At 35.1% G+C, this 27920-nt stretch overlaps 1 protein-coding gene and 1 long non-coding RNA gene across 2 annotated transcripts; one reads left to right on the top strand and one right to left on the bottom strand.

Annotated features, from left to right (window-relative positions):
• Window positions 1-11454: 11454 nt before the first annotated feature.
• Window positions 11455-21521, bottom strand: LOC128206830 (transcription factor E2F3-like). The gene is made up of 9 exons (XM_052909513.1): window positions 20978-21521; window positions 15836-15935; window positions 15370-15461; window positions 14941-15065; window positions 14388-14464; window positions 13503-13602; window positions 12772-12907; window positions 12252-12420; window positions 11455-11687 (listed from the first exon to the last, which is right to left on the bottom strand). The coding sequence occupies exons 1-9, from the start codon at window positions 21236-21238 to the stop codon at window positions 11455-11457; spliced, it is 1293 nt and encodes a 430-aa protein (XP_052765473.1). The 5' UTR covers window positions 21239-21521.
• Window positions 21522-22334: 813 nt separating this feature from the next.
• LOC128204271 (uncharacterized) lies at window positions 22335-23568 on the top strand. The gene is made up of 3 exons (XR_008256145.1): window positions 22335-22418; window positions 22634-22695; window positions 22872-23568. It is a non-coding gene; the product is annotated as an uncharacterized LOC128204271 (long non-coding RNA).
• Window positions 23569-27920: the final 4352 nt, after the last annotated feature.

Here is a 27920-nt window from a genome sequence, read left to right as displayed (position 1 = left end):
TTCTCTATTATCACGCATTATTTTCGTCTGCACAAAGTCAAGGGTAGCAGTCAACAATAACACTACAGTAAGTATAACAACCCGCAGCGGCTACTTCCCCTTTCAGTATTTTACGAAAACCCTTAGATGATATTATCACGGACGTTCATCGGAGAACTTAAACTGAATATTTTTGGAGCATCTATTTTCAAGATAACACGAGAAATAAGAACAAACAGATTTTATGCTTGGTGAGTTTGTATGTAATCCGCTTCAACTCGAAATACCTCATGCCTTTCACCAGGGTTTTTGAACTATTTTACACCGTTTATGACAAAACTACAAACATTGCTTATAGTTTATAGTTACATGATTTAACTAAGTTCCATTAGGATTGGATTGTAAAGATGTTTAAAAAAAATGTGACGCTGTAACCTATGTTTTGATCTGATGTGACGTATAAACGTATGATAATGACGATTAAACTTTTATACAGCTCATGACAAGCAACAGGCAATGATAATTTTATTTCCTAGCATTGATCTCTTAAAATATTTCCTTTTTCCTTAAACATTTGCCTTTCCAACAATATATGTTTACAGTACAACTTGTGCAGTGCTTTGTCATAAGCATTTGCTAGCCTGCATTATAAGATGTTTTGGACTCAAATATATTTCCTTTTTCCTTTGCATTTGCCTTACCAACAATTTGTGTTTACAGTACAACCTGAGCACTGCTTTGTCATAAGCATTTGCTAGCCTGCATTATAAGATGTTTAAGGTGCAAAAATGGTTTTGATCTCGAAATTTTGACCTTTAAAACAATAAGGACCACCTTTTAATAAAGTAGTTCTTACCTGACAAAGTCACGGTTACATCTATTATCTTTGAAGGTTTTGTGTTAATACAAATCTCCAAGCTACATCGGCCGATTCTAACCTTTGGCATCCTGACACTGAAAACAATCGGTGTCATCTCCTACTAGTCAAGGTCAACCTACAAATAAAGGTCAAACCTTCAAGGGTAATAATGTCCGCCAAAAATGACATTGACCTACTGACTCAAAAAACAATGAGATCAACTACTACATATGGGGGAGCAAACTACCTCTAAAGTTATTATCGTAGATCAAACTGATTGTGCAATACTTTCATACCGCTGTTGACTGACCTTTGATCCCCAAAACAACGTATTATTTATTTGTCAAGTGCAACCTCCGACTAAAGCTTCATGAACCTCAGTGAAACCTTTCTTGAATTATGTTGCGAGTAATATATATGCAAAAAGCTACAGAAACATGCTCAAACAAAAAATTCAAACATAGACCCGGTTTAGTGGCAAAGGGCAAACGCCAAAGACATAGAACACAAATTCACAAACAAGAAACATAAAACAGTACAAAACTCTACAAACAGCACAGTGCACAAATACTATATATATATATATATAATTGGTATGTTTATCAAGAATTGTTAGGTACCGCCTTGGAACGGTCAGTAAAATGTAAATTTAATGGGGGTTTAAACCAGTTTATGTGCACAAACCTCAGTCTTATCCCAACAATTCTTAATAAAGATAAAACGCAAAAGGTAAATCTTATCAAAGTATGCATTAACTTGAGGAAACTTATCAATAAAACAAATAATAATAAAAAAGAAAAGGTAAACCCCAAGTACTTCAATGATCAGAGATCCCAACTCTATCTGCAGACAGAGGGAAACAATTCAGAGCACCTAATGCAAATACTTTTCAAAGATACGATGCAGTCATCGTTAGAAACCAAAAACATCACACACCTTATAAAATAAAAGGTTTAAAACTGTGTGATCATAGAGTTTCATAATAAAAAGCATCATTGTACTAAAACTGGGAACAAATAAAGAAAAACATTATTAAAAATAAAAGCGACTTGTATATGCTATTCTCTCCTTCCAAATGATTTGAAAACGTAAAATATTTGAAGAAAATTAATTCACAGCCAAAACACTCGGAGTCAGTCAACACGTGTCCCCCCAAAACGGTTTTAAAGATAACATGAATTAGCAAATTCTTCATAAAAATCAAAGCAATGAAAGTTTAGTTATGAAAGGATGCTATGTTCAACCCAATATTTTGTTTCAGGTTTCAAAACTTCTACCAACCGACGTACATTGACAAAGCTATAAACCCCATTTTTCAAAAGAGGCAAAAACACAATCCGTTTTATTGCTTAGTACCTAAAAAAACAAGTCGCATAACAAACAATGCATGGAATTATCGGCTATACGATTGGTTTGCTCACTTAACTGTCCAATCGGATTTCAGGCGGGATTTTTTTGGTGGTGACCTTAATCAATTCACATTGGCGCTCGTCACCATCCATAGTCAAGGTCAAAACTGAAGATATCCGTAAAATCATATGGTTAACATGTGTTCTCAAGCCTAAGTAATGACCACCAATGAAGTCCCTCCCACTGCCGCCGCTTATGACTAGACTTAGGTTGGTACAATACACAGATTAGTTCCTTTGACAAACCGTCCAACTTGGGTCAACAAGGCTAAGGGTTCTCACAGCTGATGGTCCTGAAAAATAGCTAAGGGTCTGTTGAGTACGAGGGATTCATACTTTAAACCCATTTTAAAGGTTTTCCAACTCATTATATTCATTTAAGGCACTTCATACTGTGTGGATGCATATGTTCGAGCAAAGAACAATCCGTGTAACGCCGTTACTAACGGTACAATAGTCTGAAGTTAAAATTTCTCAGCCTGATTTCAGGATTAATCAACTATATAAACCCTGTATAGTGTATCACATTTTATGTAGGCATTCAATTATCTTACAGGAATCAAGAGAACGCAACCAACAAACATGTTTTAATACCTTTAATTTGGGAAAATTCAGAAACACTTTGACAAGTTGATCTTAACCAATACAGAATGTGAGTAAAACTTTAGATATACCAAAACCTTGTGCAGCTAACAACCCACTGTAAGACAGTACACTTCGTGAACACTTATGAAAATAGGAGTTGGTTGTTAGGTGTGGGTTGCTCCTTTTTATATAAATCAGGTTCTAATGAGTTTCAACAAGGTTCTTGAAACATTTGACCTAATGACCTACTTCGTGACACCGTCATTATCAAAGTGCAAACATTGCTTGGATTTTATAGTGTATGGAACCAAGTTCCATAACGATTGGATAGGAAATGTTCGGGAATTTGACCTAGAAAGTGAGTAGAAAGTTTTGAGCTAATGCGACCCACAACCTTGATTAAATTGTATAGATTCATAACAGTTTTATTTACTTTGGAAGACAATGCGGCCATCTGCTTCGTGACCTTTGCTCTTTTGAAAAGCTCTGACCAACTACCTTCAAAGGTTCTTACAGCAGATCTTTTTGTCAATCCTGTAAAATAACCAAAGGTCTTTTGAGTTGAAGGATTCATACCCAAAGCAGGGTGAAAGGGCTTAGACCCCTGTGTTCACAGTCATTTATATTCATTTGTGGGTACTTCATACTGTGTTTGATGATGTTCAAAACAACTACAATATTCTTTAGTTAAAAAATTGTATTCCTGATTTCAGGATTAATCCTGAACTTCATAATTCTTGTATCATATTATATGCAAGCATCAAACTATCTTACAGTACAGGAGACAAGAACAAAACAAATAAACATATTTCAATACCTTTTTTGTAACTTCAGCAACACTTCAAATTTGATCTTAACCAATACAGTATGTGAGCCAAAATGTATAGATGCACCAAAACCTTGTGCAGCAAATAACCACTGCGAGACAGTACACCTCGTTAACACTGATGGTGGAAACGAATGGCTTGTTGAGTTCGGGGTGCTGCTTTAAAATAGGATAGAAATCAGAACATCATGAGTTCAAACAAGGTTCTTGAAGCATTTGACATAATGACCTTCTTCTTGATTCTTGGCACCGTAATGATCAAACTACAAGCATTTCTTAGATTTTATCGACAGAATTTTACAAAGTTCCATTAGAATTAGATAAAATTGATGTCCAAGAATTTGACCTTGAAAACTGTGAGACGTTGTTTTATCTGATGTGACCGACAATCTTGATTAATTTTTATTTACCCAACAGTTTGATTTAGTTTGGTAGACAATGCGGTTATATTCTTCGTGACTTGTTCCTTTGATAAACTCTGCCCAACTGTGTTCAAGGGACCCAACATCTAATAATTATCAATCCTGTAAAATAGCCAGGATTTTATGTTGAATATAAGGGATTCCTACCGAAAGCAGGGTTAAGGGTCTTAAACCCCTTTTGAAATTATTCCAAGTCATTTATATTCAGTTGTGGTTACTTCAAAACTCTTTTAGATGACGGTCAAAACAAGAACATTCACAGAAGTCTGTAGTTAAACTCGAATTCCTCATTTAAGGATTAATCCTAAACTGTAGAACTCGTGTCTTTGTGTTATATTATATGCAAGCATTCCATAATTTTACAGGAGAAGAGAACGCAACCAACAAACATGTTTTAATACCTTTATTTGTAAAATTCAGAAACACTTCAAAGTTGATCTTAACCAATACAGTATGTGAGCCAAAATGTATAGATGCACCAAAACCCTTGTGCAGCAAACAACCACTGCAAGATAGAAAACCACGTGAACACCTGTGTAAAGGAGTTGGTTGTTTGGTTTGGAGTTGCCCACCTAGAATTGGACAAAAAACAGAACCCCATGAGTTTCAACAAACTTCTTGAAACATTTGACCTATTGTGAGTACAATATGATCCAACTACAAAAATTGCTTAGTTTTATAGTGTAATTGAACAAAGTTGTTGTTTGTGGAGTATTGTTCTGTTGTCCCATATTTCTGGTTTGTGTTGTTTGCCATTGGCGTTGACTCTGTGCCATAATACAGGGTAAATGTTTTGAACTTTCGGCTACTTTACTTGGTTCTGTAGTTATTCATATAAAAATATTGGATAGGAAATGTTCAAGAATGTTGACCAAGAAAGTGAGTAGAATCCCATGTGTCCTAGTATCTTGATTTAATTTTATAGAGACAATACAGTTATTTACTTTGGAAGACAATTCGTCCATCGTCTTCGTGACATTTGCTCCTTTGGGGAACTCTAACCAAATATCTTGAGAGGATCTTACAGCAGCTAATTGTCAATCCTTTAAAATTGCCAGAGGTCTGTTGATTATGAAGGAGTCATGCCCAAAGCAGTGTAAAAGGGCTTGGACCCCTTTCGAAAGTGTTCCCAGTCATTAATATGCATGTGTGGGTACCGTACTTCATACTGTTAATGATGATGTTCAAAACAACTACAATATTCTTTAGTTAAAAGAATTTTTCCTCGTTAAGGATCAATCCTGAATTTCGAACACGTGTCTTGTATTATATGTAGGCATTCAATGAAATTACAGGAGAAAATAACGCAACCAACAAACATGTTTTAATACCTTTATTTTTGTAAAATTCAGGAACACTTCAAATTTGATCTTAACCAGTACAGGATGTGAGCCAAAATGTATAGATAAACCAAAACCTTGTGCAGCAAACAACAACTGCAAGACAGTACACCTCGTGAACACCTGTGGTTTTTAAACCTTTCTCAGTATTGTGTAAGTTAATTCAACAATAACATATCAATCATTACAAAATGATTATCATTAAAAAAATCCTAAATTGCAACTTCTTCATTATATCCGTATTGGCTCGGAAATGGACAACATTTCATAACAGCCATTGAGCTACTAACAACAATTCCAAGTCGTTCTTCAGATGTTAACCATTTTCATAGAAAAATAAACATCAAACTAAACTTTGGCATTAACTCTTTACATTTTACTATAGAACCTTATACTTAAATAACTAATTTCAGTCATTTTACAGAAGTTAAAAAATGGCTGAAAGTTAATGCTTTAAAATTAAAGGTTATACATAAATGAAAATATTGCTATTATTAACAGAAAAATTTAAACAAGCAACAATGAACACATCGGCAAAGTATGAACACTTATGGGGAAAATTATGATTTTATGGCTAATGGAGTTTGTACAATGACGGAATCAAAATGAAAAACATAAAATTGCTATATATGTTGAGATTAATATTCGAATAAAAATCTACGATTAAAAATCATTTTCTTTGGCACTGAACCAAATTTAAAATTCTATTTTCATTTCTTCCAACTTAAATTGGTCCATTATTAACAAATTCTTATTTACAACTTTAAAAGCGACAGATAAGGTGACTCCAGGGGATTGCAGAAATTATGTTTTTTTTTTAGCTATGCAAGAAACAACAGTATGACAATAGAGAGGCTGCTAAGAATGATGTGTACGTGATCTTGTATGTGTAGCTAATGACATGTACATAATCTTGTTTGAGTAGCTAATGACCTGAACGTGATCTTAAGCTACACATTATGTGTACATGTTATGTCTTTTGTATAATAGCATAACTCTCTTCCCTGTGCTATCATAATGTTAAATCTTTACTAGTACAATGTACACATTGATCTGCTTAGCATGGACAGAGAGCAATCAAGGTAAATATTTAATGAAAGTGGTATCCAATGGATGAGGTTGTGCATAGACAGAAGCTCCACACAGTGTTTGGCAACATCCCTGTAATCAGTTTTGTGTTTCTTGTTTATCTTTTTCTTTTTATCAAACTTATACTTTAGTCACCAAGTTGCATATGAATTTATTAATATTGTTCACATGTTATCTTAAACACAATTCACAATTGCATACCATTAAAAATATAAATAATTGATTATTCTTAAATAAATATCAATAATTGCTATCTTTCTTAAAATAACAATGGTTTGAACACATTCTTGGAAAATGAACACATTTCATGACTATTTTAAAATCATAAATTCGAACACACTCAGTCTTTGACAGTTTTCTCCTGTTTAGAACACACGGTGGTATAAAAAAAATATTCATTTACTCGTGTAAATATTCAAAATATTCCATTTACATGTATATAACAAGTTACATAAATGAACAGTTTTTCACCAACATTTTATCAAAACGTGTATTCAATGATCTTTTACCATCAAATCAAACACATACAGACAAACACAATATATATCTATTAAAATAAAAAGAAATCAAAACAAAAAATCCAACAACAAATATTTTCAAATAAATATTAAAACTGCAAAAACTATTCCGAGGCAGAAAGAGCAAAAAGGAAAGTTCTAAATACTAACAAAGAACTTTGGAAAAATACTATCAGAACACTGAATTAAAAAAACAAAACAAAAAAACTAGTAAATCATTTCAAGGATTTTTTGGCAAAAATTATCATATACAAATGTTACACAAGATTGTTGACATATACCAGCTTTTTAACAAATTTTCAATGCTTTAACTTTTTTTCAATTAAAAACTCCCTATATTCTATTATACAGAATTAAGATTCAATTGCTTCATCAGAAATAAATAATACCCCCCCCATCAAATCCTTGCTTGAATGTTAAGTTTTTTGTTGTTTTTTCTTAAAGAAACAATCCTCACAGATTGTGTATACCCTTTCTGTCTCTTAAACTTTTTAATTTATTTCTAGGCAAACCTGGAGCTCAAAATTCCAGAGACACATTTGGTCCCTATCAGAAAGGCCCTGACCCTTTCTTAAATGGTGGAAACTACCACATTGGTTTTATATTATTCCTAGTACAATTTTGAGGTCTTACAGTATGAGCAAAATTCATGAAATTTTATATGAACTGTCAGCCATTTTGGCAAATTGTGATAAACTATGTAACAGTCGTCAAAAAAAACAAAATTAAAAGACTACCTTGATTGACCTTGACTGACGCATGTTTCGAGGGAGGATAGGAAGGTAAGGTTTTGTTTGATTTTACTCTCAACCCTTAGTTCCATAATGAAAAAAATAAATAAGACCACAAGATAGGCTAGAAATACTTTCTGGTCACAGGTATTTTTTGTAAGTCAGTCAGGTCAAGCCAAACAAACGATCTATTCATTGATGCCTTGAACATTCTGCCTGGTCAAAGAGGACAGAGTATTTAACATGTTTTAATGTTGTTTTTAACTCCATGCAGAAGTTGATTCTTTTTAAGCAGATTCTTACAAAGAAAGCATGAACTGACAAATCACATGTATACATAATGTTGTAAGTTGAAGAGAGACAATAAAAAGGCAACTTAATGTAAAACTTTGACAACAAGTGCAAATATATATCACACATAAGCTATACAGCAAAGACACAGTGTCAGCATCAGGTAAATTATTTCTCGTTTTCTCTTTTTTTTTATTTAGCCATTTGTAAAAATTATACTGAATTATAATGAAGGGTGATATCAAAATGAGATCCGAATCATGAAAATTTAAACTCCTGCAAGGGGTTGGGCCCCAAAAAATTGGTTAAACCCTATTTAAATGCTTTACAAAGCCATTTATATCCATTTCAAATAACTACTATCAATGCAAATTCGAGCAAAAAAAAAACAAAAACACAACTCCTTCAAAAATATGAAGTTAAAAGCTGTCATTTCCGATTTCAGAATTAATCCTCAAATTAATCATCCCGGTAATATTCTTAAAACATGCCTGATTAGTAGTACAGCCTCAATCAAAATGCTAATTTATTTGCTTTTTTTTTGTGCAAAACCAAATCTATTCATCTAATTTTCTGCTGAACGTGCCAATTCATAAAATAAATTTTGACAAAATAACAAAGCAAAACTTACTGAAATAAAATATATTTTCAGAGACACTTGGGCCATCTTTTCAAGACTATAGTCTTGAGATCACAGTTTTTAAACTAAATACTTAGCCAGTGTTTTAAACAAAATCCGGGCAAGGGTAAGATTTTCCTTTTACATCTTAATAAGCAGAAGAACAATGATCAGTGAAACATTGCTTTACAAAATTAATCTTGATACAACCAAAAATAAATCATTCGCAAATTTAACCATACAATACCATTATTGATAAGATGACGGCTCATGTCCTAAGAATTTTTTTATCAAAAGCAACATCAGACAGCAAAATTGGATCTATATTTACTTTTTATATCCTGATAAATGATAAAAATTTACTCCCTTTCTTAATGTGCTCATGTACCATATTAAAATTGATCAGTTCATCATACCGACAAATGTAAATTACAAAAATAAATTCAATTAAAATTATGTATCTTTTGTATATACAGAATAGCACTACGATACATACAATAATCACACGATTCATTTCAAACTTATTGGTTTCTCTCACCAATCAAATCATATCAAACAACCAACAGAAATTACATTAACAAATTAATTCAATCAATCAAATAAATATTCATTCAAAAGAAAATATACTAATAAAGAATTGATTGATTAATACAGAATTGGGAACAATGATTAAAAAACGAACAAAAGAACGTCAACAACATCTAGAAAGATAAATATTGCCTATATCTACCTGAAGCAAACAAAAAATAATTTAATCATTAAAAAAATCATTATCTTTTTGCCCAGAAATATACCCGATCATTTCAGCCCTGTGGTACACGGACCACGCTTCTGTGACTAGTCATTTTTCCTTGCTCAAATACTATTTACTTTCATGAAGAATTATACATGTATATCAGTACCTTTAGGGTTTTGCAACTCAGTTTAAAAACAAAACAGACAATCTGAAATAATCGATGAAGCCACGTGTATCCATTTCTGATTTTGTAATCATCCATGACAATGCTTCACATAAGTGGTCTAAAAGAATTTGAATATAAATATGTGTGCTTAACATTGAATGAACCTAATAAATGATTTAAATGCAGTATTTTGTTATTTGCAAGTTACGTTTGAGAGGTTTTGACTGAATATGAAATTATTTATACTGTTGGTCAACCATAATTCTCTAGTTTAAAAGAATACAACTATATATCAATTACTGATTCCCATGAAACAATCAATATGTGACCTTTAAAGCAAACGATCAATTTTCGACAACACTAGATCATTGTTTTATACATATTAATATCAGTGACCTACAAGTCTGGTAAAATGTAATAGGCACTGGTAAATAAATAAATCAGATTGACAAGAGACAACAAAAAAACGGCCAAATTATGATTTCACTTTCCCTAAAAATGGCAGTTATGTGTTGTCTGATATCTACCTACTTTTAACTTAATATTGCATGGTACATTTGTTTCTATGTTATGGTAGAATTCCGCATTTTTTTTGTTTTTAACTTGTTATTTGATGAATGTTTCAGAAATATTTTCGGGCTAAAAGAAGTACAAGCGATATGATCAAGATTCCCAGGTTTGTGGAGAATTTGTTTTTCTTTCAACTTGTTAATATGATGAAGTTTAAAAAAAATTTTTTTTGTCTTAATGAAGAAATGTATTTAGATGTTACATTGCAATGTTTAAATGCACAATTAATAGAACCGTGAAGTCAAACAGTTATCAAAATGAAGAGTTTTGGATGAACGAGCCTGAACCACTTCACTAATGCATATGATATTTGTTTACTAAGCATGATTAAATAGAGTTCAGAATTGAGCAAGCCCAGAAAGAAGTTAACCAGTTCAGGGCTTGCCAAATTGGTGGTAATTTTGACCACTGAAATAGGGCTTGAACATCAATTACTATAAACAGGATAATAACAAAGATATGATTTGCACAAGCAGCTTATTTTCTTTTAACATTTTGTAGTATTAGTAACTTTAAGTAGTCAAAATAACAAATCATCACTTCAATTTCAAACAAAACATCAACAAATACACAACATATTCTATTCTGTGAGTGAACTCACATAGTTATTTTTATCACACTTACACCATAAATAGGAGATATTATAGGGTTTATAATACACACCTTTATCAACATATGTAAAATTTGTTTCACAGACTAAACTGTTAAGGCACAAAATGTAAGGCATTTAATAATTCCCTATTTCAAGATATCTAAAAAGCACCCATCTTGCAATGGCAATGAATGAACACATTTGAAATGGCTGTAGCAAAATCAATGGGAGACAATTAAACAGAGCATTTCAAAATATATTTCATAGGCAAGAGTCATCTCCCTTCTAACAATTGGTCCCAGACATTGATTCCCGTATAACTGGTCTTCTGTACAAAAAAAACCTACAGCATCACTGAACGTGAAACACTAAATTACCCAGCAGGCCTCATTACATACAAAAGATGAAAAGGCGTTACAAATGTCAACTTCCGCATATAAGCAGAAAATGATATTTTTGAACACATACGATAACCATCAGTATCAAAGCATACTTTATAAATGCAATAAGCTTTGAATAAACAATATCTGCAATATTTTCGGAACACATTAAGGCACATAAGACACTTTTCCTATACATACGTCTATAATGTTTAAAAGAGCTAGTGTATATAATAAATAGCAGTCTGTATCACTTCAATCACCGTACAAAACACTGCAATTGGCAGGCACTAGATAAGAAGTCCACTTTCTACAATACCCAAGCCCTCCCCCTCCCACCCCTCACACTGTAATATCAATGTTCGGTAACTCTGACAAGTAGTTATCGAAAAGGTCACTGATTCCCTCTGTCTCCTCCAGACTAAACATGTAGTCGTCAAGAGCGCCTATCGGTGGTTCAAGCTGTACAAAATTATCATCGGAATGCTGGTCCTCGGTCTGCATAAGAAGAGATTGGCCGAGGTCCGGAGAGATATCTTGGTCCTCCAGCAGGGCGTTCTTTAATGATGGATGACCTGAATAAGAAAGAACCATTTAAAAGTAATGCTTTTTTAAGTATTTCACTGTGGCATACATCAGATATATATTCAGACCAATTCCAAATTATTATATTTTTAAAAATTATTATATTTTTAATTGTGCAGAATTCCCAATTTCAACAAGGAAATGCTGGAATTTTCATTACCAATTGAAATATGGGGAAAATCTTCCGCAAATCAAGGTGCAGAAACTCATTTTCTAAATGACCACCAGAAGCATTAACAATACTTAACAGAACAAGTTTTAGTGCAGGGGCCATGACTATGAACAGTCTCACTCTGTAGTCTGAGTTCAGACGTAAGTAGCAAACCGCAAATTAAGTAATATGAAATAAAAATCATTCTTTGTTATCTAGTATAAGTGCTTTCTGAGTCTAGAATTGGCCTTCAGCCTGTTCATTATCAAAGCCCCATGTTTGTTATTGGTGCTACCTTATCTTCTCAATATCAGTCGAGGACATAGGATAAAATCTATCCTCTATACCGTAACTCTACCGCACATGCCAGATTAGAGCCTTATAACAAAAGGGCAATGTGTACCTTTAAAACTATCACAGGAAGTAGAATCTTCGGAGAAGAAGGAGTCATCTCCGCTTGACGCGCTCGTGTTACTGCACGCACTGTCGGAGTGAGAGGTGGTGTTACTACTATCAGAATTTTGCCCAACTTCCTCTGGACACAGGTAAACCTCAATCGGGCCTTTCGAGCTCTGGAATAAAAAATTCAGTCTTTCATTTATACCATGCAGTTTAAAACGATGTAGTCTTTAGCCTCTTGCACGTTTTTTTTTCTCTCAGGATATTCTGTTAATGGTACCGGAGCCTTTCTGATTTGGGGAAAAATGTTTCATACTGACTGAAATTGTAATTTCCAAGTTAGTCTAGAAATGAAGAAGTATATTTAATGGTGTTTAATTGATATGTTTTATAAACTCCTGTTTGTTCTAGAAAACCTTACAACGTTATTAACATTTATATTTTTAATAATATTTGGCCTCATTCAAGAAAAATTCATTAAGTGCTTTACAATCCATAGATATTCATTACATCTAGCCCCTCACCTTCAGCCATATTTGAATGTTATCCCCGGGATCTGGTACCTCAAGCCGCGTCTCTGGTGGGGCCTTAATTGCTATCACCGTCTGCTCGTCGAGGGACTTTATACTCCGGATATCTTGGTACGTCACATACGCACATGTACAGAAGGGTTAAGGAGAAATTTTCTATCGAACAGTACTAGTCCATAATACTGACAAATGAGGATATAATATATAAACAGGAGCATCAGTGAGCAAGTGCCAATGCTCATTTGTCTTATCGGGAAATTTAAAGAACAGGCCGCAGTTTTTCGAAATACCTCAAGTCCCTTATAACAGGATAAAGATTAGATTTTTTTCTATTTTTTGTATGATTTGTATTATGTTCACATTTTTGGGAGTCTGGAATTATCTTTATTATAATCTTATTATAATCATGATATACTTATTTTTATTCAGTACTCAGAAATTTGGCTTATTGAAATAAGCTACTTAGAAAATAGAGTTAGAAAATAGATGACAGTACTAGTCAATAAAACCGATGTCTGATGGTGTGGTTTTTTTTACTTTAGACAAAGTTATTGCACAACAATGGCATTGAAAACATCAAGGCAATGACAATAGCATCAAAAAACAAAATATTTTTCACTCAAAACATATTTGCTTAAAATATAAATCTGAAGACAGTTGCCAAAATATGTTACCTACAACTTGAAATTTGAAATAAGTGTGCATCAAATACAGGGAAAGGATATCTGGAGTTGGAGATATTTTCTGTAGTTTCCTTCAGCAGTCGAGTGCAGGCAGCTATCTTCTCATCTAGCAGTTTTTCCTGCGCATCAAGATCTGCCAAGTCTATAAAGAAGAGATGTTTCAAATATTCAAGAGTGCAGTAATATTGATATTGTCACAAGGACTATTCCTAAATCTGATGTAAGTAACATTAAGAAACATTTTCACTAGTCCTCAAAGCTGGATTACAATCTTTGAAGTTTTTCATACATATTTTTCAGGGCCTAGATTGACCGGCCAGCTAAAGAGCTGAAGCCATTTTGCAATGGATTTAGTTGACTGTATTTACAGGAGTGAAGTAACCTGTCATTTTTTTGTTTTTGCCCCTGAAGCCATTAGATCCACGAATACACAACAAAAAATTATATATCTGAATATCACAGTATTTTCACACTACTACCACAAATGATTAAGCCCAGCCCGACCCAGAGACATATCCCAGCAGGTTGTATGTAAACAAGTAGAGCCAAATCAAATCAGCCAAGGCTTAAAAAGAAAATACATTTGGTTTGGGTTACCCGACCATACCTACGGAATAGGCGCCGACCCTACCATTTTTATAGTCAGTTTGAAAAAAATTGAAAAACTAAAAAAAAATAATTTTAAATTGCTTTTCACTTTGTAGTTAAAAACCTTAAATGCATGTACAGAAGATAACTTTAACACCATTATCCAATGATGAAAATGACATTCTTATATAAAGCCTAATAATAAAAAAAAAAAAGCCTACCTACCCTACCTATTTTTTAAAAGGATGTAACCCTAACCAAACAAATTTTTTTAGGCCCAATCTGGGCCATATAGCCCAACCACATGAACAGTTCTGTATACCAAATGACAGCACTTACCTGTGTGGAGATCTTCTGTAGCTAAACTCTGCTGTTCATTCAGTCTTGGGTTGGCCGCTATAGAGTTTGTACACCCTCTGGAAAAATACACAAGTATATTAAAATTCTAGGTGCATCCTTTGGAAAGTACACAATTTTAATTTTGTGTGAACCAACCATGAACAACTGGTTTTTCATCAACGTGGAAAGTTTCAGTTCAATATATTTGCCATCTTCATTTTTTTTAACAAGCGTCCGGCAATTTCTTGCTCACAGACAACAAGGTAATCACCATTCTTTTCCTATTAAATATAATCACATTAAATATCTTTTTTGGGAACAAAATCTTGCATCATATCAATCTATAGAAAGAAAATCGCATGGATTTAGACTTAGTATTTGACAAAACTTACCAGCCTAATACAAGAATTTAGGAAAGAAGTTTTCGACCTAAATTTGGGAAATTTTATTTAAACGATTCTTAAATTTGGCATGAAATGTTGAAGGTCATCCAGTCAAATAATATGACTTATGCGATGCTTAAAAAGATCAGACTTAACCATCACAGACTTACTTCCATTGGATATTGTTCTTGGATTTCTTCTGTATGAGGTTGATCCCCTCAAGAACGTTTGTGATATCGTAGATTCGCCTCTTTTGTACTGACAGGTACTCCGAAGCTCGATTCAAATCTAAAACCTGCAGTATAAGTTGCAATGTTATACCAGATGATTTATAAATTATAGAAACTTCTTCCTTGCAGGGTTCTGTGGTGTTGTTTTTTTACAAAAATATATGTAAAAATCATTCGATTTGGAATTGGAAATCAAAAGAATTTTAAATGCTTTTAATTTTTAAAAGCAATTCCCTATAAAAATTGATCAGTTAACAATTTGTTATAAGACGAAATTAAATTTAATCATAGGTTCTTGTACATTCACCCAACGGGGAACAGCACTGCACGGTCAATCAGAATTCTTACATCATAATCGATTTAACTTACTCCATCAGGGGCACTCTTGATCAGTCCGACAAACTTCTTCGTAAGCAGACCCAGGGACGTGTCGTATCGGGTCTTCTCCAGAGGTGAACGTACTGAAACATGGACAGGTGTGAACACAATCCTTATCAACACAACAAAGTCTGTGTTAGCAGGAGTAATATAGCCTGACATATAATCTGATTGCCCCGAAACAATCATTAAACTGCATGCGACAGAAATGTAGTATTGTGCCTCACAAGTCTGCAAAAATGCAGTTCATATTATTTGATAAATTTGTGTACTAAACAAAGGTATAAGAACAATCTTTATTGACAGAAAAATGTAATATTTTTCAAAGGAACGCCGTAGTGCCCTAAATTTGTTAGCTGTGTTTGCTTTTCCGTTTGAAAGGCCCCTGTATGAAAGGCCCTCGATAAGGGCTAGCATGCACGCAAGCCATGATACTCTTTGTTTATTATTTTCTTACCTTTTGGACTTTTTTCCGAATGTGTTCGTTGCCGCTTGTAGGACTTGGCAGGCGTCTTGAATCCCTCATTCTGAACATCTAGTTCTAACTTTCGCTTGGCCTGAAAGTACACAAGCAAAAACCCTGTAACATGTGGTCCTTTCGTTCAAAAACTGTATAACATGCGGTACAATGTTAAATTTTACCATTCAACTTCTAATAAAGCGAATGATTAAATGAAGTATGTATAAATTTATACTATATTTCAGCTTTTAAATGCTTATAAGTCCATATGATTAAAAGCCAATTAATATCATTTTTAATATATAATAGATTGACCAACTATTCAGTTTTATTTTTTTTAACGTACATAATTCTGTTGACAGAGAACTGTGAAGATGTTTGGTTTCCTTATCCCCTGACTCCAACACGCCATTTCATGCATCATCAGAGCAATATATATATCAAAACTGTTTTTAATGTATGTAGTTCAATTCTGTATGAAATACACTGAAATTTGAAGGAGTATGAACAACTAAAGTCTCAACTTTTTGTTTGTAAATATAGTAGTCCTAAGTTGGAATATTATCCAACCACTAAAAAAATAGCAACAACAATATAAACTTTTTAAACACCAACAAAATAATATAAGTCTAAAGACTTCTGATAAATAAATCTGCAGATATTATTTAACACTAAACAGTCTCCTTTTTAGCTTGTGTGCTAATAGCTTCACTTATTCCAGTTGTAAATACTGATTCCAAAACTTGTGAAGTACAACTTTTATCACTTCAGACAGAAGTCAAATATATTTAATCCAATTCCATACGGCACTTGTCTAGTCCATAAATCACAGGTCATCAATTCTGACACTAAACTGTCTATATCCTATCAAGCAATCTGACTAGTCCCTAACACAGGAAGCACATGGCTTCTTTTACAATACACAGACTGGTCCACTGACCCCTCTGACATGTACACAAGAAATAATCCACTGTGGGAAAATTAGCATATCAATCTTTCCAAGTTGACCCTACTGTGCAATCTCCAGGTAACAATGCAGAAAATAGAAAACATGTACATTTCCTATAAACAAATGACTCCAGGACCCTAAACACCAATTAAGGGGCCACTTGTCTCAATTAGCACTCTATAATGGCCCCTTTGAAGGAATAGAAAGTATGTAATCAAATTATGAAAATATTAGAAGTAGAAATCCAGGGGGTGGCTAGATCAAAGCCAAGGGCATTTGTAACACATTTCTTTTGTACTAATGGAGTATTGATTACTTGCTATTGAAAAAACCTGATTTGGTATCAGTAACTATTAATTATCAATTAGATGTGAAAAACAGTATTTTGTTACCTCAATGATTCTGATCAAAATCCTGATTAACCCTTTTTTATTGTTAGAAAACATGGAAATTGTTTCACAGGAAATGTCTGGCATGTCTTTGCAATGCTAATTTCAATCAGTGTGCAAGAATTAAGGTAAAATTACATTATATAATATTCTTAATAAAACATTATGTTTCATGTCCTTAATAACCGATGACAAAGTTGATAAGACTAAAATATTTTCAAGCAAAAGCTGTAAGATACAAAAAGAGTGTATTTAAGAACAATCAACATTTTATAGAGTAAATTCTTCCCCAAAAATGAAAACGACTACTGTTTTAAATAAATTAAATAAAAAATAGTCCATATACCTGTCTCGCAAAACTTTAAAGACTAAATTACAGCCTGTGGTCCCCAATCTGACATTTCATGTTATTCACAAACATTCTTAAAGGAAAACACCTTGATTTGACCCTTTTCAATACACAACACCACAAAGCCCTTAAATTAAGCCCATCAAAGGTCCCTAAACTACGCTCCAACGAGAATAGTTGTTCAGCAACACACCAAAACAAAAGTTCAATGCCCCATATTTGAGATATTTGCGGAACTTTTTTTTTACAACTTTGCAAAACAATATGAACATGAATGCCAGTACTGACGTATGTTTCCTTGCACATCCTTGAAGTCATATCTGTGGTTTATGTTTAAAATTAAGGCCATCACTTTTAAGCTTAAGAGTAAGAGTCCTTATAAAGAGCAGCATATGCGTCCTTCATAAAACATTTAATGCTAAAATTGTCAAAAAGTTCTTCTGATTTGATTAAAATTTGTATGATTTAAATAAATACATGTATTTGGCAGTTGAAATCTATTTTTTTTTATTTTTTATCACAATTTCTTACATTTTCTATCAATTTCATACCGCTTTTCACAGCCCCTAACCCCCTAGGCACCCTGTCCCTTTTATTGTCGCACCCTTTCCGTTTTAGAACCTCCCGAAAACCCAACTTCAACATGTGGCTCAGCAAAACAGTTGCTAAACTGGAATACAAGCTTTGATTGGGACTCATTCAAGTACATTTGAAAATGAATCTGCTGGCAACACTGCTTGGGTTTCATTCAGATGCAGCTCATTAATCAATTTACCATTTAAATTTAAACTAACCACAACATCAGCAGTAGTTTTTGTTTCATCTGAATACTGAATCTTCCTTTCTACATTTTTATTCAACCACAACATAATGATAATTGATTCAAAGATTATGCAATAAATTATCAACAGAATATTTCTGAAAAAAAAAATCAATATTCAACAATACCAGATCTATTTATCCCTAGCATTTCAACACATCAAAATGCTTCTAAAACAGGGATCATTCAAGCTCACAGTCAGACAAATCATCTTCATACACCTTATTAGGCTAGCCCCTAATATACCTCAATGATGCAATATTATACAAAATTTATGCAGCACAAGTGCCAGGAACATACTATCAATGTTTGAGATTAATCTACAATAATGGACCTCCTACTATGGTTATCTACAACCTACAGCCATATTATATAACCAAGCTGTCATAATATGTTTGCCTATCAAATTTCTCCAATGTTAAGTCCCATAGACAATCCCTTGTGCAATCGAACAGGCCCCTCAAAGTAAATATTTGTTGACATCATTTTGGAATCTCATCACTATGGAAATATCATAATTTCTCAACAGAAATTTCAATCTACAACAAATGAATTGAAAATAATGGTCCAATTGTTTGTTTCAGTTTGAGATTGCAATAATTTTCAGAATGGCCAAAAGCAGCTATTTACTTTTCGGGGTCACAGGATAATAAAATTATGACCATTACACTGAAATAATTTCCATATTATTATATATGCCTTAAGTTGATATAAAACGTCAGTACATGGCAATTTTTCAAGAAAAACAAGCCAAATTGTATGGGAAGGTAAGCCAGGTCAGTTCAGAAACATCTTTGTTGAAGTAAAGTCCCAGTTGTGCAGGCTGGAGGTTGATTCAGACGCGAGGGCTGTTTCAAACAGTAAAATAACATTTTGAATTTCACTATTCACATGTCATAAACTACCAGAAATCAAACAAAAGTAAAAAATTATCTATTTTTTTCATAACTTGGGGAACAACATACCTTAACCTTAAAGTTTTGACTAGCTAATTTGTATTCAAGGAGCTACCAATTATTCATTTCATAGGATCAGTTTTCCACAATGGTCATGCAATGGCCAGTTATTGTGTAGGAGCACTCTGAAAACCACAAATGTCATTGGGGTAAAATTAAACGCACATCAACCTGTGAAGGGCCGTGACCACAAGAATGCACATGCCATACCAGTACTCCCAAATAGTCCAATACACAAAGCCCCTGTCCTGGTGTAACATATGACCCCATGAACCCTTAATTTTCCCTGGGCCCAATGACCAGGCTGACCCCTAGCTGACCAAGCCATTGACCTCAACTTTACTACCTGAAGTCGGATGGACCCTTTATGTTGATTTCATTTCCTGTTATAAAGCATCAGCGTGACTTAACAAAATCAGAAGCATGGCTTTACAAAATCAGGAGCATGGCTTTACAAAATCAGGAGCATTGCTTTACAAAACCAAGACACTTTATGAATAATGCATTTCAATTTGATAACTATGTTTATTATGTTTTAATATTCTTTAAAACCCTCCTGCATGTGTTGACAATGAATGGTGTTGAAAATCCAAGTTTATGCCGTTGGTACAAATAATGCAAATTGAATTGAAAAAATATGGTTGTTAATGTTCTTGAAATGCTCAGTTTAAAACACCTGGTGCAAGAAAATAAGTAATTTAGTTCATTAATAAATGCTGGGGTCTTCTACAGGATGATATCTAATTATGAGATGATTATCACATTAGTGTCGTTGTCAAAACAAGCCAGCCTGCAGCAATCTTATGTAATAGGATGAAGGATGGGCAGGTAATACCAGTTGTAAACATTTGTTCTCAAGTAGTATGACCCCTGGCAACTGCAACCACTTGTTATCTTTAATATCTAGTTGTTACCTAAATATTTGAAGACACTGCTCAACATTATATATCAACAGAAAAGTTCATGGATTGGGGAAAAGTTCAAGGATTGGGGCCCATGCTTAAATCAGGGCAAATCTGAACTAGTTTAAATGCCATTTCGAACCTTTTCCGATAGCAGCCGTCTTTTTTTAACAGCAATATAATTTAATTTTATATCATAATGTCTAAGAGCAGTTCTGTGTATTGAGTCTTTAGAGGTGCAACAAAATTGGAACAAGTTTGCCATGGCCTTATGGATGGGCAGATAGGCACATGGGTCAAATTTTGAAAGGGCTGTTCTGTTTCAGCCAGGAGGAAATGTGAATCCAGGTACTGACTTGTAGCTAAACTAAGTTCATATACTAAATAGCCTATTCCTGCTTTGATTGTTGGCAGACTATACAGAGCATTGTAAATAGTAATGGGGAAGTAGCAATAATTTCTGAAAAACATGCTACTTTTGCTTTGTGAATTTGTACACATGTCACATGCATCAGTTATATTATACCTGGTACATGATAAAACTGAATCAGCAAGATACCGAAACACATCAGCTTCTTATTATCTAAATCATTGCAATAAAATGATTTATTCAGCATTCAACTGGCTGTCAAAATATACTTGAACATGCATTTAGAAACAAGCCAATGAAGAAAGTTTGCAAAATATACAGGTCAACTTAGGTCAAAATCCATCTATGCACTCAACCGTGCAAAATGACAACACACTTTGAACTTTTCTTCCTCATTTTTTTACCTGGCTACGACCTGATGGTGGGTTTTCTGCTAAAGGTCTGTAAGAATGTCCACTAGGGGTCGATCCTTGGGAGTTGGTAACATAATTCCACTGTCCATTTTCCTCTTTAATATGGGCTAAAGTTTGAGTTGACCGATATGTGGGTGAACTGAAAATGCTTGTCAAGTTCATAATTTGTGCAGATTCCAAGGTGTCATCTTGTTCCTGCTTAATGACAGGATAGGAGTAACGTCTATTTGTTATAAAACCACCTCCAGACATTGTCTATGACGATCCAATCTATTTTTCCCAGATTTTTTTCTTCTTTTTCAGTAGCCACGTAACATCAATGGACAAAGGAAGTGCAAAATCCGGCTAGCTGTCAACGCGAAAGAAGTTAAATATATCGTTATCAACGAAACATGCAAACTAAATAATGTAACAATCACATAGATTAATCCCTCCTCTTTCAATACATATCACATATGACATGATTAACGTAACTTGCAACACCAGATTAGAACGATTTTCGCTGAGGTATCCATTTTTCTTCTCTAGTAATCTTCATTCAATCACATAGACGATTGCAAAACAAAGCCAAGCGCGCGAAATCGTATTTCCCGCGACGAAACGTCAACCTGGAATGCCCTGAGCCTGAAATATGTAAAACCAATGGAGATATTTTGTATGCATCCATGATAAAAGTATTTTTTATTTGTTAATTCATACAAAAAATAACAATCTTAAATGTTTGCATCAAGGTTTTATTCAAAATGTTTCTCTAGTATGATTCGTTTGCGATATTTTCTTTTGACAGTTGCTGTTTGATTTTACTTATGCATTTCGGGGCTCATTTCATTCATACAGAATGTAAACAAACGCCGTAAATTTATCAAAATTTTCGAATTTTTGCATTGCGATCGTTAAGATTATGACAAAAACTTATTTTACATTGATGGCATTATATATGCACCCGTTTTATGTTACATAGAGCTGATTATGTACGAAGCGAACCTTTTTTGCCATTAAAAAGCCGTACTGAAAGCGCCAAATGCACGTGTGAAATTTGTGAAAATGAAAATGCATTTTTATACATAATTATATATACTGTATATGATAAGACAAAGATCCATTTGAGAGGTTTTTATTATATTAATAAAACAATGTATTATCCTGATCTGTCATTAGATTTAGATCTAATATACACTAGTTCTTGTTTTTACCACAAAGTTTCCCAAGAACTGTCCAAAATGTCACTCCGAAAACGATTACCATGTATTTATTTATTTTCATCGTTATAACTGATAAGATAATTGTATCAACATGCGCATATTTATCAATATTCACATATTTATTTGGTAACAACCTGTGAATATGTGTACTATATAGGCCCAAGTTGTGAATGCGATGTGTGTGTGTGTGCGCGCGCGCGTGCGTACATGAGCGTGTGTGTGTGTTCCAGGTGAGTTTTATGGATGGTATTATCTGGTATGCTACAAGAGGTATTTTAAAAGAGTAGATTTGTCCAACGTTAATTACCCGCGGTTTCGACGTCAGTGTGTTTTAATGCTAAATGCGACACAGAACGCCCGGAAGGAGCGCACTTCATTGACCACTAGTCATAATAATATGAAATGAGTTAACAACTAAACATGATCATAATTTATTCGAATTCAGATTATCCTCTGCTGCAGTGTCTGCTACCGGTATGCAGGATGTCAACCGAAGAAAACCAAACGGTAGGGTAGTCTCTAGATCTTAAATATTTGAGAAACTCTCATTTTTTAGCTTTTACACTAAATCTATAATTATATCTTTCCGAAACAAAATCAGATTTTAATCCTCAATAGTTATCATCCAAATCTTGTGTTTCAATGTTCGTGCCCTCGTCTCAGAAAGCATTAACTATAATTAGGAAGCGGAACGCCAGGTGCTGAGGCACGCGACCATATTTGCCAGCAACAATTGTCATGGCAACAGCGTCTGTATTGACCCGCGGAGGCGTCCCTTGTGGTCCCCCGGCCCCGAGATTCCTTCACAGCCCTTTGATGTGCCGGCTGATTATTATTCGAAACTACCAACAGATGTGATTAATTATTTAGATTAGGTTCAACCACCGCCTGGAACAAGCGTCGCTTTATGACAATTTATTATGTTAAAAATTAGTCGAAGGCTGAACTTTGTTAAACACTCATTGAACACCACTACATCAGTAAAATTATTTGAATAATCGATTATTCAGCTTTTCTTTGAAGGAATTATTTTGTATTGCTGGTTTTACATTATACTGGAACGCTCTTCCATGGGAATTACAGCACATGTGACTCGGGACAAAACAATGGCATTAGGATGCATTAATACATTTGATAGTCAAAACTCTTTTTTCAGAAATGCTTCAAGTTCGAAAACAATTATAAGCTCAGGCGGGTAACCTGTACCTAAAAAAGAAACCCACACGTCGGTGGAAAGTGAAGCATTTCTTTTATTCAACTATTTTATTTATTCAATTTATTTACTGAGGTGCAATATCATCATTACAGGTGTATTTATATAAAAAAAAACACCATAAAAAGATTGGTCAACTAAAATGTCGTTGCATGCATAAACTTATGTCCCACAGGGTGGAAGGGGGTGGGGGCGGGTTGGCAGGGCATATAGACCGTTGTAGGTGATATCCGGCCAGCGGGATTTCGACAGGCCTGGTGAGACAGGGACGCGGCCCCGGGCCCGGGGAAGTTAACTTTCTTTAAATTAAAAATTAAAAAAAAATGTTGATACCCGGAACGTCTTCTTATGGATTCTGAGAGATTTCCCTGCTCCAGGAGCTGGATTTATATAACATATGAATTTTGTCTAGATCTCCTGGCTGTGCCGGCCTTATGTGCATAACTATCTTATCAAACTTATAAAACCATCTTTGTAAACAAATCTGCACTTGCCTTTCTTTGAAATTACCAGATATGGAAATCTGTTTATAGCATGCAATGCAATAAAAGACTTAAACCTTCAAGACTGACTTCATTGTTCTTGCCCCGTGAGAAATATCCGTTATTTTGAATATTTTTCGCGTACGCTAAATTTTATTTGTCCATTCAACACTACATTCAATGGTAGTTTATTTGTGTTTATTAGAGGTTATCATGGTAACAGATTTTGTTATAATAACTTGTGGATATCAGGTATTTTATCGATCTTCTCCCATTGTTCAGTTTCCCGCCAAAACTTTGTGACTAACATACTAATACAATGACCTCGAATACGTTTTTTGCAATATTTAACGGCTAGGACTTGGATATATAATATACATAGGGCTATTTTTAGAAAATAAAACTTAAAAATGAAAAGAAGTCACACACTCTTATTCGTATCTGTAGCGTACATATATAACATTGTTTGTAAAGTAACTCGCTCTTGGTTTGTAAAATGCACTGTTTTAATTACGAAATAAAGTGTAGCAAATCATAAGGAGAGTTAAAAAAAAATACCAAAAGGTGAAACACTTCAGCAAATGTTGATATACGCTCATTTTTTTTTCTGCAATTTCGATATCATAGAGTAAATTAATGATAAATTATGTATTTTCAGATGCATTAAAAACGGGAAAACTTTTTTGGTCCAAAAACATGAGCGAGTCGCTTTAATGAAAATAATAGGGGGGGGGGGGGGGGGGGGGGGGGTAAAAAAACGGTATTGCTAACCCAAATAGTCAATTTCAAACCATTTTTAATTTTATTGAAACTTGCATTACAAATATCTAACAAAATTGTTTAAATTCACCGAGACACCATCACGTTGCAATTATTAAATTTCCAACTTGAAAGGACTTTAGGAAATTGATACTTTTAGTAATTGTAATTCTTCTTGGAACGAGAAACATGATGAGGAAGAAACCTAGTTTGAAATTAAAGTTCATCCTCATGCTAAATGGGACGAGTTCATTCTCTTAGTGCAAGACATATATATACATAACTTGTCTCAAATTAAAACCTTAATGTTAGGACCCCGATATTACAATTGCTTTAGTTGTTGTTGCTGCTGCTACTGCTGCTGTTGCTACTGCTACTATCTCCACCGCGCTATTTACCCGTCTGACTGCGAATGCTGACAGTTCGCTGTAATCGTCCGTTCGTCGTAGTGATTACGGTTGTATTGACGGCGACGACGGCTACAACAGCGATGATGATGATAATCTTCTAAATGTAATTCATCTGTTGGCGTCTCAAGACAGATGCTTGCTTTAATACACATCGGAATTCAGAAATCAATAACAAGACTATTGAAACATGGAAAGCAAATTAATGGTTTTCGAGGTAAAAATAGGCAGATGTTTTCCCGTTCTGGGATAGAAACACGAGCCTGTGGTCTCAAAGACCGCACATTAGCCAGGCATTAAGCAGAGGCGGGTCCAGGGTGTGGCGTTAGATAATTTATGATTAAAACTGTGAATGGTGGGGTGGATGTTGGTTCTTCCCTTGATTTTTTGTGTGGTTATTTTCAGTTTATTAAATCGTGCTTTTTGTTGTATTAATTCTCGGGAACCGGCCCCCGCCCCCGCAAGTCCTCTTGTGATAGTATATTATTTTTGCCACCCCCACCTCTGAATTTCCTATCGCTTGTACACACTACGTTGTGCTATAAATCATAAATTAATTCACAAATAAAAAACATGAGCCTTCAGTCATAACCGATTTTAATAAATAAACACAACCATTCACATTTTTTTCAACGGATTAAATAAAAACTGCAAGGCATGTGACCGACAGGATGTTTTTCAAGGTCAATCCAAATTGTATTGGTATCTTTTCATTTGATATGGGTAGAAAGCCTTAACCACAAATATTCCGATTTCATTGATAACAATTTTTGCTGACTTTTCAACATTTTATTTAAGTTGTTGTCACTTAGCGTCACGGAAATATTACAGACATGCGCAGTGACTGTAATGCTTGTTCAAGTTTAAACTTGAATATGATCCACTTCATTAAATTGTTTTATCTTACATTAAAAAAATCTAAGGGAGTGCGAGTTAACTTTTTATGATTTTTCTTCCTTTTTGATTTCATGAATGGACTGGTACATGTTTACGCGCATTGTTTAACATTAATGCGCCTATTAATACTTTGTCACTACGGGGAGTGGATGGGGAGTTAGTGGATGTTGGAGGGGAATAGAGTGAGTGAATACTCGAGATATGCAGGAGCTTTTTATACACAAACGGATTCATTGCCATCCTCCTGAACAAACGCATTCCCTCACACGCTCATTCACGCCGCCCTACCTCACTCACTCACTCACTCACTCACTCACTCACTCACTCACTCACTCACTCACTCACTCACTCACTCACTCACTCACTCACTCACTCACTCACTCACTCACTCACTCACTCACTCACTCACTCACTCACTCACTCACTCACTCACTCACTCACTCACTCACTCACGCTCGCTCACTCACTCACTCACTCACTCACTCACTCACTCACTCACTCACTCACTCACTCACTCACTCACTCACTCACTCACTCACTCACTCAATCACTCACTCACTCAATCACTCACTCACTCACTCACTCACTCACTCACTCACTCACTCACTCACTCACTCACTCACTCACTCACTCACTCACTCACTCACTCACTCACTCACTCACTCACTCACTCACTCACTCACTCACTACCTACCTACCTCTCTTACAAGCTCGCTCGCTCGCTTACGACCTACCTTCCTTTCTACACGCTCACTTACGAAACCCTCAGTCAAAGAAGCACTGATTGCCTCCCTCGCTCACTTTCTCATTGCCCTCTTCACGAAGTCCCTCATTGTCACTCTCACACACTCACTCATTTTCTCCCACGCACACTCACGCATTGCCTCCCTCATATATTCACTCATTGTACCCAGCATACTCACTCATTTGTTATCCCTAACACGCACTCATTAACTCCCTCCCTCTCTTCTTCACATACTCACTCAATGTCTTCCTCCCTCACACTCAGTAATTGTTCCCTTCCTCACACTCACTCAATGTCTTCCTCCCTCATACTCAGTCGTTGTCGCCTTCCTCACACTCACACATTGTCTACCTTCCTCCCTCACACTCACTCAATGCCTCCCACGCCGCTCCCACTCACTCATTACCTTCCTCCCTCACACCCACTCAATGCCTCCCTCCCACTCACACTCACTCAATGCCTCCCCCCACACTCACCCATTGCCTCCCTCCCTCAATGCCTCCCTCCCCCTCACATATTTCCCTAACCCGCTCTCATTATCTCACTCCCTCTCTTTTTCGCACACTAACACCCTCCCTCACACTAAGTCATTGTCCCATATCTCACATTCGCTCATTGTCTCCCTCCCTCACTCCAACTCATTGCCTCCCTCACACTTAAAAAATGTCTCCCTTTCTCCCTCAAACTCACTCATTGTCTCCCTCAATCACTCCGACTTATTGCATCCCTCCCTCCCACACACTCACATATTGCCTTCCTCTCTCCTTTACACGCTCTCATTATCTCCCTCCCTCTGTTCTTCACACACTCACTCATTGTCTCCCGCCCTCCTTGTCCGTTCCATCACCCCCTCACACTCACTCATTTCCTCCGTCCGTCCCTCCCTCACACTCACACACTGTCTTCCATGATCATTGTCTTTTTCATACTCACACATGGCCCCCCTTAGTCATTGCCGCCCGCTCCCTCACACTCACTCATTGTCTCCCTCACTCTTGTAAACACGTTGCCTCCTTCAAACAGTCACTCAGTTATTATCCACCTTTCTCCCCCTACCTTACTCACTCTTATGCTAGCGTCACAGTTGCTAAATTCCGCCGGCCGATTTTAGACATCGGCAGAGTCGTGATGTTGGCTGCCGCCGGTCGATATTTTACACATCGCTGAGAGCAGTCACATATAACTGCCAAGAAAATGCCGCCTGTCGGCGGCAGTTGGTTTCAAAGGCT

This window comes from Mya arenaria, chromosome 10, assembly GCF_026914265.1.
Source record: "Mya arenaria isolate MELC-2E11 chromosome 10, ASM2691426v1".
Classification (NCBI taxonomy): domain Eukaryota; kingdom Metazoa; phylum Mollusca; class Bivalvia; order Myida; family Myidae; genus Mya; species Mya arenaria.
The sequence above is the reverse complement of the archived record's forward strand: the minus strand, read 5'-3'. Positions and strand labels throughout refer to the sequence as shown.

Bases quoted from the DNA above. Each gene is read 5' to 3' on its own strand.
- LOC128206830 (XM_052909513.1), bottom strand. From the start codon at position 21,238: ATGTCTGGAGGTGGTTTTATAACAAATAGACGTTACTCCTATCCTGTC. The intron at 14,465-14,940 runs GTAAGTCTGTGA...GTATTTTTCCAG, and splicing joins AAGAACAATATCCAATGGAA to AGGGTGTACAAACTCTATAG. The intron at 12,421-12,771 runs GTGAGGGGCTAG...TTTTTATTCCAG, and splicing joins ACATTCAAATATGGCTGAAG to AGCTCGAAAGGCCCGATTGA.